The 15,448-nt window shown below is 41.6% G+C and overlaps 1 protein-coding gene across 4 annotated transcripts in view; it reads left to right on the top strand.

The window, feature by feature from the left end:
- The window catches only part of Prkacb (protein kinase cAMP-activated catalytic subunit beta), an 80,755-nt gene extending 65,944 nt beyond the window's left edge, over positions 1-14,811 (top strand). For all 4 annotated transcript variants that reach the window (XM_021157560.2, XM_029474933.1, XM_029474934.1 and 1 more), the window contains exons 9-10: positions 6,546-6,710; positions 11,676-14,811. In XM_021157560.2, coding sequence (XP_021013219.1) covers positions 6,546-6,710; positions 11,676-11,801 — 291 coding nt within the window. In that variant the 3' untranslated portion in view covers positions 11,802-14,811. The remainder of the gene's footprint in view (positions 1-6,545; positions 6,711-11,675) is intronic.
- Positions 14,812-15,448: the final 637 nt, after the last annotated feature.

Genomic DNA, 15,448 nt, shown 5'->3' with positions numbered 1-15,448 from the left:
TCACAGACAGAAGGATTCTGGCAGTCAGTTCTTGTGCATTGTCCTCTGGAAGGCACTCATGTGCCCTCCCCCACAGAAAGAAGGCCATGTAATTAACTTCTGGATTCACAGGAGGAGGCACCCTGTTTAGCACTTACTCCACACCCCTCACTCACCCTTTTGTTTTTATTGAAGAATGGACCTGTAGCTCTAACTAATATTGCCCTGGGGTGCATACATTTACCGTTTTGGTTATTGTTGTATTTTATAACTCTCGTAGGCAGAGATAAATCTGATCAGCCTGGAAGTAAAATCTCCATTTCTTTCTAACCAACCAGATCCACATTTCGGAAAGCTGAGCTTAGCATCAATGAGTTTAAATTTTACAATGTTAAATATTCACAAGTTACCATGAATATCCAATAACGTAGTAATTTATCCTTTATGCTAGGATCCAAACTTAAATTAATTGCAGCCACAATGAGACTGCTAGGAAAGACTCAGTAGACTGTCTATCCAGCAACTGGGGATTGCTGCCCTACATAGCATTGTCATTTCCAAATCTCACAGTGTGGATGCTCTCTAGGAGAGTTAGGAGAATTTTTTCCTGGTATTTTATTACATTTTCTTGAGATGCTTTGATGCCAGAATAGAATTTACAAATTAGTGGGCTTACAATTGGCATTAACCTTAACTTTGTCACAGGTAAAAAGCAGATACCTCTTGCAAGTAAATAAGCTGAGACTAGTGTTCAAAGAGGAACAGCGTTGGCATGATGCAGGCAGCGGATTGCAGCCTTTCTTCTGAGGGACTGAAGCTCTGCTGCTCTAGTTACACTTGAACCTCTGTACCTCAGGGCTCTCAACCATCACGGTGGTTATCTCAGAGCATGAAAGTCACCGTCAGATCATTTAGTGTGCATGAAGGGAAGCATGGTGGGAAAGCTGGTAGAGAAGGAAGTGACGCTGTTTGAAGAAGGCTGGGCAAGAGACACTGCTCACCTCACTGGACTTGCAGAGCTCCAGGGCGTGGTTCCCAGCATCCACATGGCAGCTCAGGGCCTCTGGTAACTTAAGTTCTGGGGGAATCTGATGCTCTATCCTGACCTCCACAGGCTTCTGCACACAAGGTACAGATAAAGTCATGCAGGTACACACGTGTGCATAAAAAGAATAAGTAAGTAAATCTTTAAAAAGAAAGAATGTGAAAAGTAAATACTATTCAGAAGAGAATAAGAGCCCAAGATCATGAAGACAGTTGAGAAAACTGAAATATATAAAACTATAAGAGGAGGGTATTTTATTAATCTAGAATAGAAATATAGCCAGAACAGAAATTTGGAAATTATGGGAATGTTTTAAATAATTTAATGGAGGTAATTATAAAATTTCTGAACCTTTACTATACAACTTTTATTTCTTCTTCATAAAAGAAATCAAATTATAACAAACATGCTATGTAAAGTAAATTTATGTTTACTTAGAACAGTAGCTCCAGTTAAAACAAATGCATGTGTCTTGGTATGATTGGCCTCAGTTTAATGGGCATTTTCCCTTGGGTAATATGATTTCGGCTGTTTGTGAATTTTTTCATTTCATGTCTAATTTTAATATTTTGTATTCAATAAGTGAATATGTTCTAAATAGATAACCATGTAAAGTGTAATCACACTTTTAAAATAGCATAATATATGACATCATTGTAGGATGGTGTTCATCATGTATTTGGAAGTATAGCGAGTGGATGGTCGATGCTGTCGTATTTAGCTGAAGGTCTGATCCTCTCCCCTGTTAGTTTCTACCGTTTCCCTGCCTGAGGTCACATGCCATGTTACCACCTCATCCTTTTAGAATCTGTACGATGTAACATACAAGTCATAGTCCCCAGTTCTCCCACAATGCTGTTTCAACTTCAGATCCAAGCAGAAGGCTGTCTGTCCATACTGCAAGACTGTTACTGCCTCTATTAGTACACAAAATCCAAATTGGATGTTAACTAGCTTTTAATTTTCATAGCTCATCTCATTAAAATCCAATTTTAGTCTTATATTTGGGTATTCTATATTTGTAGTTTTAATTTCAATTTGGTTTTTATGCCAGGAAAGGTGGTGTGCTCCTGTGCTCTTAACTTTGGGAGAACAGGGAAGATGTTAAGGAGCTTAAGAGCAAACTGGGCTCAGTGTGGAGACAGCAGAAAGGAACAAAAGGAATAGCAGCAAATTACTCAATATGATAATATTCCATCCTAGCCTGAAACCCTGTTATAAAATAGGTGCAATGTTAAAATTTTAAAACAAAAATTATTAAGTGATCAATTCACTTATATACATACATTTGAATATTGAATTGTTAAGCAATTTTTCTATTACAGTATTTTAACCCAAACTAGTATTTTTAAATGCACAGAATGATAGATGGTCAGCTTTTATACTCTCACCTGCACATATTTTGCCTTTGAAAAACAGAGGAGGTGGCATTTAAATGTCAGATTATTCATGACTATTAAGATTCAGGGAAATGCAGTTAAGAGAAAGGATTTGCAATCCTGCACTGACTGTGCCCATCCTAGCAATGCATGCACTGTGTTTCTGTATATAGTCTTTATATTTGATGCCTGCATGCCAGTAGTGTATAATGAGAGTCATGTATGGTTTCCATGGCAATCCTATCTGGCTGTGTTGCTAATGGGAATATAAAAATCAATATTGTGTTCAAAAATGGTATGTGAGAACAGAATAATCAAGTAACAGCTGTTACAGAAAACCTAATTCTAGAGCCTGACTTACGTACTGGAAAATAGCTGAGGTTTACTATATATAATTTTTGTAAATATTTGTCTGTTCTTCATGAGCAGCAAGATACCGCAGGAAATGTAGAAGCATGCACGTCAATGTATACTGATCAGGGAGTTCATGAATACTTGCTGAAGGGACATTAGCATTCACATGATAGATAACTGATTAGTAGCCCAAAGGTCATTCCCTCTGCTAATGGATCCCAAAATCTCTCTCCAGGTTCAGTAACTCTGGGAGGACTCAGAAGGCCCAGCACATATGGTAATTGGGTTTAGATTTGTGACAGTCATGAGGTAGACTGGTAGGTCTCCAGGGGCCACCTGTGACCGCAGGGATGCATTTTCCTGCCTCAGCATCAACTCACCAAAGCTCATACATGTGAAGTGTCACATATCAGTGCCAGCCATGGGAGACTCAGCGTTCTCACTGGCAGCTTGTCACCCACGTACCCTCTCCTTACCACACAATGCCTTCCTGGGCTCTGAGAGTGACAGCTCACATTCAGACAAACCATGTGTCTGTAGATCTGTGCACCAAGAGCCAACTGTACTTGAGGGCAGTTTCCTACAGTACCACTGGTACCACTCACTCGAGGTCCTGACAAACACAGAACTTGGAAGCAAGGTTAAACCTAGGGCTTCATGCATTCTAGAAAAGCGCTCTACAGCTGAGCCACGTCCCTGGCCCCTAAATGGTGGGTTTGTGAAATAAAAAGCAGTTGTGCTCTCTTCATAAAACCCAGGCCGTTTTTCCCGTTGTGTTCTGGTGACTTCCTGATCTGTCAGGACTGGCTTCCAGATAGTCTTGTACTGCTCTGCTGAGCAGACACTTATAACACTGACTGTTTTGGGGGAGGAAAAGGATTGAGGAGTGACCAGTAGCCCTCTGCGCCCATCTGTAGATTTGCTGTATTCCCTTAGAGACACCACAGCCATGGCACTGCGTCTACAGCTGTGCTTTCCTGCCCCAGCCCTCGTTCCACTGACGGGTGCAGGCTGATTCACTTTCCCCTGAGGACCACAGGGATGTGAATATTGACACATGTATAGAAGGCCTAGGGTATGAAAATGCTTTATCTTTGAGAATTTAATTAATGTATAACTTTTTTCCCTGCTAAATAAATCCTTTATTGAGATTGCAATAGCTGATTCAGAGAAATGGTTTCTTAAAACGTAATCTAGTGTGCTGTGACCGGAAGTTAATAGAGTGCCACTTGGTGCCCTGTGGAAGCTCTTCGATGAGACGCCTTAACCCCAGCAAGTCTATTCAGAGCACAGAAATCTGCCAGTTATATAATCTTTCCCCCGTGCCAATAACTGTAGAATACTAACAAGATGCCCCTCCATGCGCCAGAAATCCCTTTTATAACTTCTGATAGTCTGTGAAGACAAATTTGATTCAGAATTACTTTATTGCTAGATGGGAGCAGGGTCAGTAAGACTAATTAGTGAATATAAGTTATAGATACCATGACAACATGCAATGACTTGCTTTTTAAATGTTACTTCACCTTTGAGAAATAAATTTACATATTTAAATTTGTAGAAAATAATGATTATTTTAAAATTGAAAAGCATGAGACTGTAATTGGTTCCAAGAGCACAAGAATCTGTCAGGTCTGCTCATCCCAAGCTGAGTGTTCCATGGAATGTGTTACAAGTCACTTAGGATATCAGCTGAATGCACAGCGCTGATCCTATAAAACATGGTTAGGGTCAGCCATTTTCTCCTATTCTATCAAAGTTTTGACATGACTGTATTTCAGTATTTTGGAAACATTAAATTATGATTTTCTATCATCTAGGCTTCTTCTTTGATTAAAGTGGTATCTAATGGAAACCCTTAAAGATATGGGAAGTGCATTACTATTGGGCATAACAAAAGTTGCTTTTATAAATGTTATGCTTTTTCATACTGTCAAGTAAAATATATTTCCTCCTATTATAATTGGACAGATTGAAACTAAAAAGGGTAAACGGGTTTTCTATAGGCCATAGACTATGTATATCATTCAAGTTGAGCCTGAAAGTCAGGGTGGTTCTTCTGACCCGAGTACTGTAGATTTCTGTCACCCTTGCTGCTCAGGAGATTGAGGCAGGGTGCACACGGCCATTCTGGGCAGCATCACATGAGCCTACCTTTGCAGTCAGGAATTGAGAACATAAAAGAAATAGCTTGATAGCTTTTGTAACTTGTGACTCTGTGTCCCCCATACAGGGGAAACGGTTGGCTATGCTTTTGAATATACTTTTTACCTGTCTACTGCCACCACTGTTATCTTACATAAGCCACTAGAGCAGTTGGTTCCTTGAAAACAAGTCCCATCCTGTCACTTCTACAAAACCCTGTGATGGAAGGCTGCAGTCACAGTCTAAGGTTACATTCCATCTCAGCATGCTTCAGGCCCTGGGTTCAGTCCCCAGAGCCAAAACCAAAGTGATAAAGGAAAAATCTTTTCCTTGATTTCCATAGTCTTCAGAATAAAAGTCTGTGAGGAGTGATAGAAAAATCTAGGATCCACCGAGAGAAAACATATTTTCAAGTGGGGCTCATGGGTCCTGTTTTCCTTAGGCAATTCTACCTGTTGACTGACTCCTAGGTGACTGCGGTGCTTGAGCAGATAGGAATATGCAAGGACCTCTGGGGCTATCCTGACTTGGTTCCTTTGCCAGATCCCCACTCCCCATGGGTGATACAGCTGAGCTTTGGAGTAGCTGTAGTTTGCTACTGCGGAGCCTCCTTGCTGCTTCGTAGTGGCTGAGTCGTGTCCATCCCGCAGTGTAAGGTCCCTCTGCTTGTCATGCTCGCCAGCACTGCTACGTGTCCTCACCACTCCCTTTGTGTTTTATCTTTCAAGAACTTCTTGTTCATTTCATAAGCTGTCTTGCTGTTTTTACAATAGAGAGTAGATACTCCTCATCTTGTAGTAATTGCTTCTAGTAGGAAAGATGAACGTTACAGAACATTTTTAAGTCTAACCTTTCAGCCTTCTCAACAGCTCTGGATACCATTTTAGTCTGTTAGTCATGACGGTGAGGCAGGGCAATGAGAAGGGTTTGTGCTGATGTTGGAACATCTGTTAGCAAATGCAGCTCTACCGCCTGGGTCTGCAGTCTTAAGCAATTTGGTCATCATACATATCAGTTGCTTTACCTGTGCCTGTAAAGTGGGCACCATAGCCTACCTACCCCCTCCCCCGCAAAACCTGCATTTTTAATATTGTGTCTCCTGGGTATGTATTCCTAGCATTGCTGTGTTATTTCCCAATAGCAAAATTCTGCTTAAAAGTTTTTGTTTCATGTCTAACTGTAATGGATCCCTATGCTGGGAAAGGCAGTGTGGGTGTTTACAACCCTTTTCAGAGTCTTCCTTGGAGGACCTCTTCTCAAACATATGCTACATGTTCCACGTAGATTACAAAGTTAAATTGTACATCTCGGAAAGTGTTTGTATTGAGGTCCAAGGGCATCTCTTTTGAAAATGGCTGAGCCTTCTGATAGTGTTGACTCCATGTGTGCTTTATGCTTCTGGAGACCACTTTGTGTTCCTAATACAACTGAAGCAAGGCTTTCAGGGAAGTTTTAGTTCTTTACCTAAATCATGTTCATGCTTTAAGATAACTGCAGACACTGGTTTGTCATGAAAAGTGTTTGGCGGTCACCACTACCTTCTGTTTTCATAACGATCAGTCACTGAATAAAGCCTATATGCAATCAGAACAGAAATGTCCAGCAGCCGTGATTGTGCTTCACCCCCTGCCGTGTTCTTGCAGGTCCGGTTCCCATCACACTTCAGCTCCGATCTCAAGGACCTTCTGCGGAACCTGCTGCAGGTGGATCTGACAAAGCGATTCGGGAACCTGAAGAACGGCGTGAGTGACATAAAGACCCACAAGTGGTTTGCCACAACTGACTGGATTGCTATTTATCAGAGAAAGGTGTGGTTCTGTTCCTCGTTTAATGCCTTTGAGAAGGTGTGATTTATCATGTAGCAGAGATGCTTTCAACTTTAGCATATTTATAATTATTTTAAACTAATCTCTGCAGGATCTCAAAGGAACTTCTCTTAGATAAAAGAGAACACATATATGGCTTCCCTTGTCGATTTTTACTGTTCATACTGAATCTTGACAATACTGTGGAAATAGGATTTTAGACAGTATTCTACAGGCTTGCTTTTCAGAACTGATAAAAGCCACATTTAAATGATAGTATATAAATGAATATAATCCAAATTCAGCACATAGCCACACAGAAATCAACTTAAGTTCTGGGAATGTTTTCTCTCATTTTAGCCTTGCTGTGGACATTTACTAAAATTGCAACTTCTCTACAGAGTTTCCCTAGAAAGATTCAAGCTTTCCACAGATCCTGCATGTCTGCCTCTCCACTCCCAGAGGCGTTCCCCATTTTGCTGATCCTCCAGAGTCCACTGAGTGCTTAAGAACTCAATTATTACTTCGCTGATATTTTCTCTGAAGCTAGTCCTTCCTTGCTATTCTGTATACTCTCTCTCATTTTCAAATATTTCATGAGAATAGAAACTTTACCTTCCTTGTTTTATACCCTTTCCCAGGCAACAGCCACTGGTGCTTGTGCCTGCATGTTGCTCAGCTCCTCATTGTTCTGCACATGCAACTGTCCCCCACTGTCTTACACACGTGCAGCTGTCCTCCACTGTCTTACACACGTGCAGCTGTCCCCCACTGTCTTACACACGTGCAGCTGTCCTCTACTGTCTTACACACGTGCAGCTGTCCTCCACTGTCTTACACACGTGCAGCTGTCCTCCACCGTCTTACACACGTGCAGCTGTCCCACTCTGTCTTTACACACATGCAGCTGTCCTCCACTGTCTTACACACGTGCAGCTGTCCTCCACTGTCTTACACAAATGCAGCTGTCCCCCACTGTCTTATACATGTGCAACTGTCCCCCACTGTCTTACACAAGTGCAACTGTCCCCCACTGTCTTACACACGTGCAACTGTCCCCCACTGTCTTACACACGTGCAGCTGTTCCCCACTGTCTTACACATGTGCAGCTGTCCCACTCTGTCTTTACACACGTGCAACTGTCCCTCGCTGTCTTATACATGTGCAGCTGTCCCCCACTGTCTTACACACGTGCAGCTGTCCTCCACTGTCTTTACACAAGTGCAACTGTCCTCCACTGTTTTACACATGTGCAGCTGTCCCACTCTGTCTTTACACACATGCAGCTGTCCTCCACTGTCTTACACACGTGCAGCTGTCCTCCACTGTCTTTACACAAGTGCAACTGTCCTCCACTGTCTTACACATGTGCAGCTGTCCCACTCTGTCTTTACACACATGCAGCTGTCCTTCACTGTCTTACACATGTGCAGCTGTCCTCCACTGTCTTATACACATGCAACTGTCCTCTTCCTTTACACATTGCAACTGTCTTCCACTGTCTTTACAAACATGCAACTGTCCTCCAGTCTCTTACACAAGTGCAACTGTCCCCCTCTGTCTTATAGACAGGCAAGTGACTCCCACCGTCTTACACAAGTGCAACTGTCCCCCACTGTCTTACACACATGCAACTGTCCTCCACTGTTTTTACACACATGTAACTGTTCTTCATGTGTGTCCTCCACTTTTTATTGAATTGCTTAACATTCTTCCAAATAGTAGCCTGGACCCTGTGCTGGTTCTAGGTACTCTTCAAAGTGCTAAGTGATTAGTGAAGTCTGCCTTACTCCTCCAGCTTAGACCTCAGAGTTCAAGAACTGGAAGGCAAATCAGCCTGTTGTGCTGCTAATAAATTTGGGAGGAATCTAGTGAGTGCTTTGTACCTGAGTGTCTAGATGGTCTTATCTGCTTGCTTGCTTCCCAGAAGACTCTTAAATGTTAGAAGGTCAAGCGATGTGAACCATAGGTGTGAATGCAGCCTTAGTGCCTCTCTACCGCTAATGTAGCACATGATGAAATAGAGGACTACTGGCTGAGCAGCAGTGTTTTGAAGAGACTGGCTGCACTTCCCAGGCTCTCAGTGCAAAGGGCCGCAGTAACACCAGTGTGCTACTTAGTAGTAATTACTCCACCATGGCAATAAACTGGGGAATTGGAGAAAAGACTGTGTTCCATTAACTTTCTCTCCCCTTTCCCTCTCGGACGCTAAGTTAAAGATAACTCGGGTGCAGCGTATATATTTAGCTTCCTCCCTCCCCACCTCCACAAAACCCACAGCGTCTGATGTCTCAGAGTCTTGCCACATTTCATAATGAACAACTACAGACCACATTTCCTGAGGAAAAATAATTTAAAATGCCATTTTATATTGAAAACAGTTTTAGTAATTCATTAAAAGTTTAAAAGATTGTAAAAACAAAGTTATAAAATTTTAAAATTCATCTAATAGCATAGCAAGGCCAAAACAAAACAGTAAGTACAGGCACTGTGCCCCACAGAGTCCCAAGGCTCAGCCAAGATGAAGAATTGTGCTGAGTGCCTTTAGCTCAGCACTTTTCAGTAGCCACAAATAAGGACCCTGTGACTAAAACAGCCTGTCCAGCTTATAAAGCATGCTGCGTGCCCCTTCTAGATTTGCTCGAATGAAGACAGTTCCTCATGGTTAATAGAAGGGTTTTGATCAGTCTTTGAGGTTTTCCTGTTAAAAGGAGAATGCATGTTTTGTTTTATTATGTTTTCATTTTACTAATTAGAAACATGACCCCCAAATAGGATAACTGTTTTAAATATCAGTGCTACCACATAGCGTCTCAATTTGATCCCAGCTTCACCAGGTTCAAATTTCAGCACATTGCTATTTGAAAATCTTCCCCCTCTTTTTTTTCTGGGTTTTGTGGGGGTCATTTGCGTGACACAGATTCTCACTCTCTAACTCAAGTTGGTTTGGAACTACATAGGCATATTCTTAACACCCCTGCTGGGTGTCGTGGGGAATCATCTGGCCTTGGCTTCCCAGGTGCTGGAATTATAGGAAGGTACAGAGCATTAAATACCATATTTCATAAAACATTCAGATTTTACAGGGCACCTGTTACCTTGTAGCTTTGAGCATTTGGGAAAGAGGAAGGCTATTTCTACAGGAAGGAGAAAGAAGGGGGGGGGGAGAGAAAGAGAAGAGGAGTGGAGGGGGAGAGAGATGAGGAGAGAGACCTGGGGAGCTGTGAGCCTGAGTCAGATCAAGTGCATTGCAGTATGACCTTGAGCTCACTGTAAACTATGTAAGCATAAGCTTTATTCCTTTAAAGTGCCAGGGAAGGTGGAGAATTCAACAGGGATCTCGGAATGTTGAGAAAGACTAGATCAGTAGGTCCTGGTTCCTATCCAGATAACTTGGTGAGGGGACCTGTGTTGACACTAGGTGTCTTCCAGCTCCTTCCTTCCTTCTCATCCCTGCAGTCCACCTGGCTGTGAGCTCAGTGGCAAGCTTCAGTCTTCCCTCACATTTGCTGCTTGGCATACTTCCCACTCAGTGCCTTACTATACACGGCAGAACACTGGGAAAGAGTCTGCTTGATACCTGTTCCTTCCTGGACTGAGAGATCTAATGTTTTTATTGTTACATTATTATTAGCATTATTGAGTAATTACAAGTGCTAAACCATTGTACATTTGACTCTATTTGTAAACATCCCATGCCTCTGTCTTTATTCCAATGTTCCCTGGCACTGGGCAGTGTGAAGGTCCCCGTGTGGCTGCAGCTGTCCTTACAGGATTATGTGTATTTGTCCCTTGTAAATTTTAGGGGGGGAAAGTACTTACTTTTCTCCAGCCAGTTTTAGAAACTGACATTTTTCTGTAAAGTTATTGTTTTTATCATCTTTATTATTATGTTTATTGTTAGTCAGTGCTGTACTAAAGTATATAGTTCTGTGACATGGGTTGTGATTTCTTAGTTTGGCAGGGCTGGGGGTTGAGGAGGTGTTTGTTTCTCTGCATAGCCCTGGCTGTCCTGGAACTCACCTTGTAGACCAGGCTGGCCTCTAACTCAGAAATCCCCTACCTCTGCCTTCCTAGTGCTGGGATTAAAGGCGTGCGCCACCACGCCCAGCTCATGTGTCTGTGTTATCTATAACCTAAGATATATTGATTAAAAGTCATGAAAAAATAAATAAATAAGTAAATAAATATCCATGTAATGATATACTAGAAAATACTTAATGAGATCACTGCTGTACACAGAAGAAAAAACCCTTGAGAGTTTGATCCCTGCTTCAGTCATTTATTAGTGATATAAATTCAGTCAGCTCTGTTTTGTAATCGTTAAAACAGGAATGAAAATGGTTGCTTTGGCTTCCTTGCAGTGTGGGGAAGTGGACATGGGGACAGCTGTGTGTGATTGTCAATCCAGTGGCTGTGGCGTAACGCTGCAGTCATGTCAGCTCTCAAAGGTTTTCCTTACATATATTAGGGATACAGAAGATTATATGGAAAAAAAGACTTGATTTTCAGAGTCAAAAAAAAAAAAAAAAAAGAAAATGTTTAGAATTTGAGTTCTGTGATTCTGTGAGATGTCTCTAACTTAGACTTTTCATAGTCAGAGGTTTTAAGTAAGCTTAGCAATTAGAAAAGACAATGAAAGTATAAAGTGTATTAACCACAGAAGAAAGGAAGTTGGAGAAAATACTGAAAGTCTTGGAAATAAATTGATAAAAATAAAATAAAATGGAGAGTAGTTCTCTCGAGCCTGGAGCCCACACTCTGATGCTGTTCTCTGGTTGGTCTGTACTCGTGTTTGTGGTTCTCAGTGAAAATGTGAGGCTCTAGCTAACTTCTGTGGATCGCACTTCAAGCACTTCCTGTGTTTAAAGATGCCGGTGTGAGCTATGCTGGGAAAGCATTGTTCTTGGTGTTTGGAAGTGTCTGAGGAGTTCTTTCTCTCACTTGCCTCCTGGTGTCGATTACAGGTTGAGGCTCCATTCATACCAAAGTTCAGAGGCTCTGGCGATACCAGCAACTTCGATGACTATGAAGAAGAAGAAATCCGTGTGTCTATAACAGAAAAATGTGGAAAGGAATTTTGTGAATTTTAGGGAGGAGAAAGATAGCCTGGAGCTCACACTCAGCCCTTGCACGCTGTGGAGGTGGAAGGTGGAGCCGAGACCTGCTTGTTGGAGCGGGTTCCAATCCCTTCATTCCAGCAACTGCGTGAGGTCTTTCCTGCGTCATCAGTGTGCGCTCGCTCTGCAACCACCTGTGTCCCCAGGCACGGCTCCGCAGCATCGTCTGCCATAACACGGTGTGCACCACGTCCTCCTGGTTTGGTTTTTCTCCACCCTCCTACATCCTTCTCATTCACTTCTCTGACCAGTGCTCCCTTTATTTTCCTGGTGTTTCAGATGGGCAGTGTTATGGCTGTGTGATATTTAAAAGGAAAGCTACATGTTGCTTTTTGTAGTTTTGAGCAATATTTTTGCTGACCAGTGGCTTGAAGATAAACTCTCTAATGATTATTTTTATTTTGAGTAGCTTGAATTCAGTTTTGCCAAAACTCTTAGTAATTTTGAAGATGGAATGTCTTGTCAGCATGGAATCTGCATAAGTAAGGATAACTTCTCAGGGGTCACTGATGCAGCAGTAAGTCAGAGCGCCTAGAGAGCAGTGAGGACTCCTGGACGAGAGGCTGCGTTCCCCTGGGCCTTCTAGTGCTCTTCTCTCGTGAGATAGTAAGTGACCAGACAGATAAGTGAGGGGCATGGCTCCTCGCTGCAGCTGTCTCCCTTGGTACCGACATCTCTGTGGGTTAGGATAGAGGACTAAGGTTTCTGAGCCTTCGCTCTTCCATGGGGGCTTCCGCCAGTATTTGAGGAAAGTGTGACTGATAAATGACACTTTGGGAGGTTTCTCTGTCCTCATCGGTGGGCTCTTAAGGGAAAAGAGCAAACATGGATTTGGATAAATGCTAAGTCAGCAGAAGCCTTCATACCTGCTTGCAGCTTAGAGGTTCTCTCCTTTAAGGGAACTTGTCTGTTTGCTTTGGTTCATACCAGGTAAGAAAACAAGCAAAGCAGTTGCTGTTGCGTCCTCTTCTGAAGGAAGAAGACAGCAGGCAGGCACTGCTGCAGCTCTGCCGTATCCCTGCCTGGCTAGTGACAGGAGAATGCAAAGCTTGAGACACTGCCACATTTGTATTTCATTCTGAGGTGTGATATCCTTAAGTACGTCAGAATTGCTAACCTCATCCTTCTCTCCATAGACAGAGTATATGATCGTGCAGATACAGTTTTCATATTTGGCTTTTCCTTAATTTTTCTATATATTTTGCCAATTGACTTAACACTGTTGCCATCGTGAGGAAATTTCAAGCACTCTTGCACATTTAGTTCAGTGTTCCTTTGTGAGTAAATGGCTTCACTTTTTTTTTTACTATATTTTCATTACTTTTAATTTTCTCACCTCATTTTATCTCTGTATCAGTGACCTACCTTAAATAGTCCACTTACCCAAATAGTTTAAAATATTTCATTTCGTGATGAATCTCCAAGGATATAAGATTGTTTTAAGTCAGACAAACCCTGTTGTATATAGAGCCTCTCTATCTGCCTCCTTACTGGTGCAGGTAGGTCATTGACAGCAGTCCTAGTCATATGCACACACACCCTCAGCAAACCCTTGAAGACATTGAAAATCCTCTCGGAGACCTTCTCTCCACCTATCTGCATGTGTTTTGTTTGTCAAGTGTTTCTGCATGGCAATGTCCCACAGTAACAAATCATGATTTCAGTTGCTCCACCTGTATTTAAAATGTGCAAGAAAAATTGAAACACTCTGCTGTAGCAAGTTCTATGTAACAAGGATTTGTCATCGTGTTAATAAACTGAAAGCATCATTTGTATAAAATACTTTATTTACTTTTTTGTATTTCATTTAAACCCAAGAACATGCTAATCATGTGTTCTATGTATGCTACAAATTCTCTGGTAGCGTTGTTGTATATTAATGTAAAATTATTTCAATAAATCGTGGGGATGACAATTTGATTATTATAATTTAGTTTTCAAAAATTGATGAACAGATTTCTATGAATCCTAAAAATATTTTTTTCTATAAAATTATTAGTGCCCAGCTAGAACCCACCCAAGTAGATGAGCCCTGGGTTTCTGGGGCTTCTCAGCCATTCCATTTTATTGTCTCTGTTGGAAGTGCATGAGCAAACCATCAGCTGGGGCAAGGGCTCTGTTTCTGACTAACCAAGTACACTAAATTGGAGTATTTTTAACATGCCTAAAATTCCCATTTTTAGCCACAGCTGAAAAGACTTTCTTTAAAAACTTGAAATAGTAAGTCAGTGGCAAAAACCAGTATTTTATTCAAAGTATATTACGTAAGACAGAAGAAATGATGTTTTGCCCATTAAATCAAGAGATGACATTGTATAGGACAGAGCCCTGGACTGAGGGAGACTTGTTGGAGTGGCGTTGTGCAGACAGAGGGCAGAAGCAGGCACGTTGTGGGACCCCCTGACTCCCTGAGGTAGGTCAGGATTCCCTCCTCAGCCAATATTCTCAAGGGTATCCCGCTGTGAAGTAAGCTTTGATAGCGACACGTTTCTGTTTGTCCTCCCTCTTACCTCCACAGTGTGCTGAAAACCCTTTGACTATCAGGAAGGCCTTGTCTGTTCCATTCCTTCCTTCCTCCCTCACTGATGCTAAATAGACACTTGATATCAAACTGTCAGCCTACCAAAAAGAAGCTGTGGCTTACGGTTATTGCTGTCTTGTTCTTGGTGTGTACCTGTACTGATTGCCCCTTGGTCTGAAAAAAAAAAAAATGCTCATTGTAAGCCTAAAAATAGATGGTTATCTTTTCCCACTGACTGTTTTTCTTTCCTTCTGCTTGTTGTAAGAATCAAATGAAATAATGTATGTAAAGGCACCTTGTAAACTGTAAGCTTTCAATGTAAGACGTAAGGTGTGTTATTTCATTAATTAGTTCTTCGTTTAGAGTGCAATTTCCTATGCGCTACTATAGCTAGGAAATGCTGAAAATGTGTTTTTTAATTCATCAATAACCGCAAAATTAAAGTATCTTCAAAGGATAAAAGCTATTGAGTCTTCTGTCCGATGCCCGTTGTCCTGTGCTTCTTTCCTGCTGATGTAAAAAAAAAAAATGGTTATGGATTCCTAATTTTCAGATATTTGGGGTGATATTTGGGGCTGAGATCCTAGCAAAGTAACTGTGAATAACCAATAGACTATTCCAATTATACCTTTATTGTGACACTGCTACACACAACCTGGTGTTGCTAAGATGTCTTCGTACTTCATTTGGCTTCAGATTACTCATGACAGTGGGAATGCTCATGTGTATATATTTGCTGCTGCAAGGGCCCTCACTCTCATTGGCAGTGAGCTGGGAGCTTGGGCTTTATTCTTCAGGGCCTCTTGGGAGCTCACTTCCACCCTTACAGGTAAACCTTATGGTTCACCATGTATGGCTGCAGCAGCAGTTTGTCTTGAGAAATTACCAGTTTTAGGTCATTGTTTTAATAGCTTGCAATTCTGTTTGATGGTCTTTGCAAACACTTGCTGCATTTTCTAATATGATTCTTTCTGTCTCCAGTACTAAGTATTTTAGTCATTATCAGGGCTTAATACAAATTCCCATTCTCTCTTTCTCATAAAAGTCTGGGCATGTCTTTATCCTATCACTACTATTATTTGAGATCTAATTAATAAAT

Source organism: Mus caroli, chromosome 3 (genome assembly GCF_900094665.2).
Source record: "Mus caroli chromosome 3, CAROLI_EIJ_v1.1, whole genome shotgun sequence".
In the NCBI taxonomy this organism is placed as follows: Eukaryota; Metazoa; Chordata; class Mammalia; order Rodentia; family Muridae; genus Mus; species Mus caroli.
The sequence above is the reverse complement of the archived record's forward strand: the minus strand, read 5'-3'. Positions and strand labels throughout refer to the sequence as shown.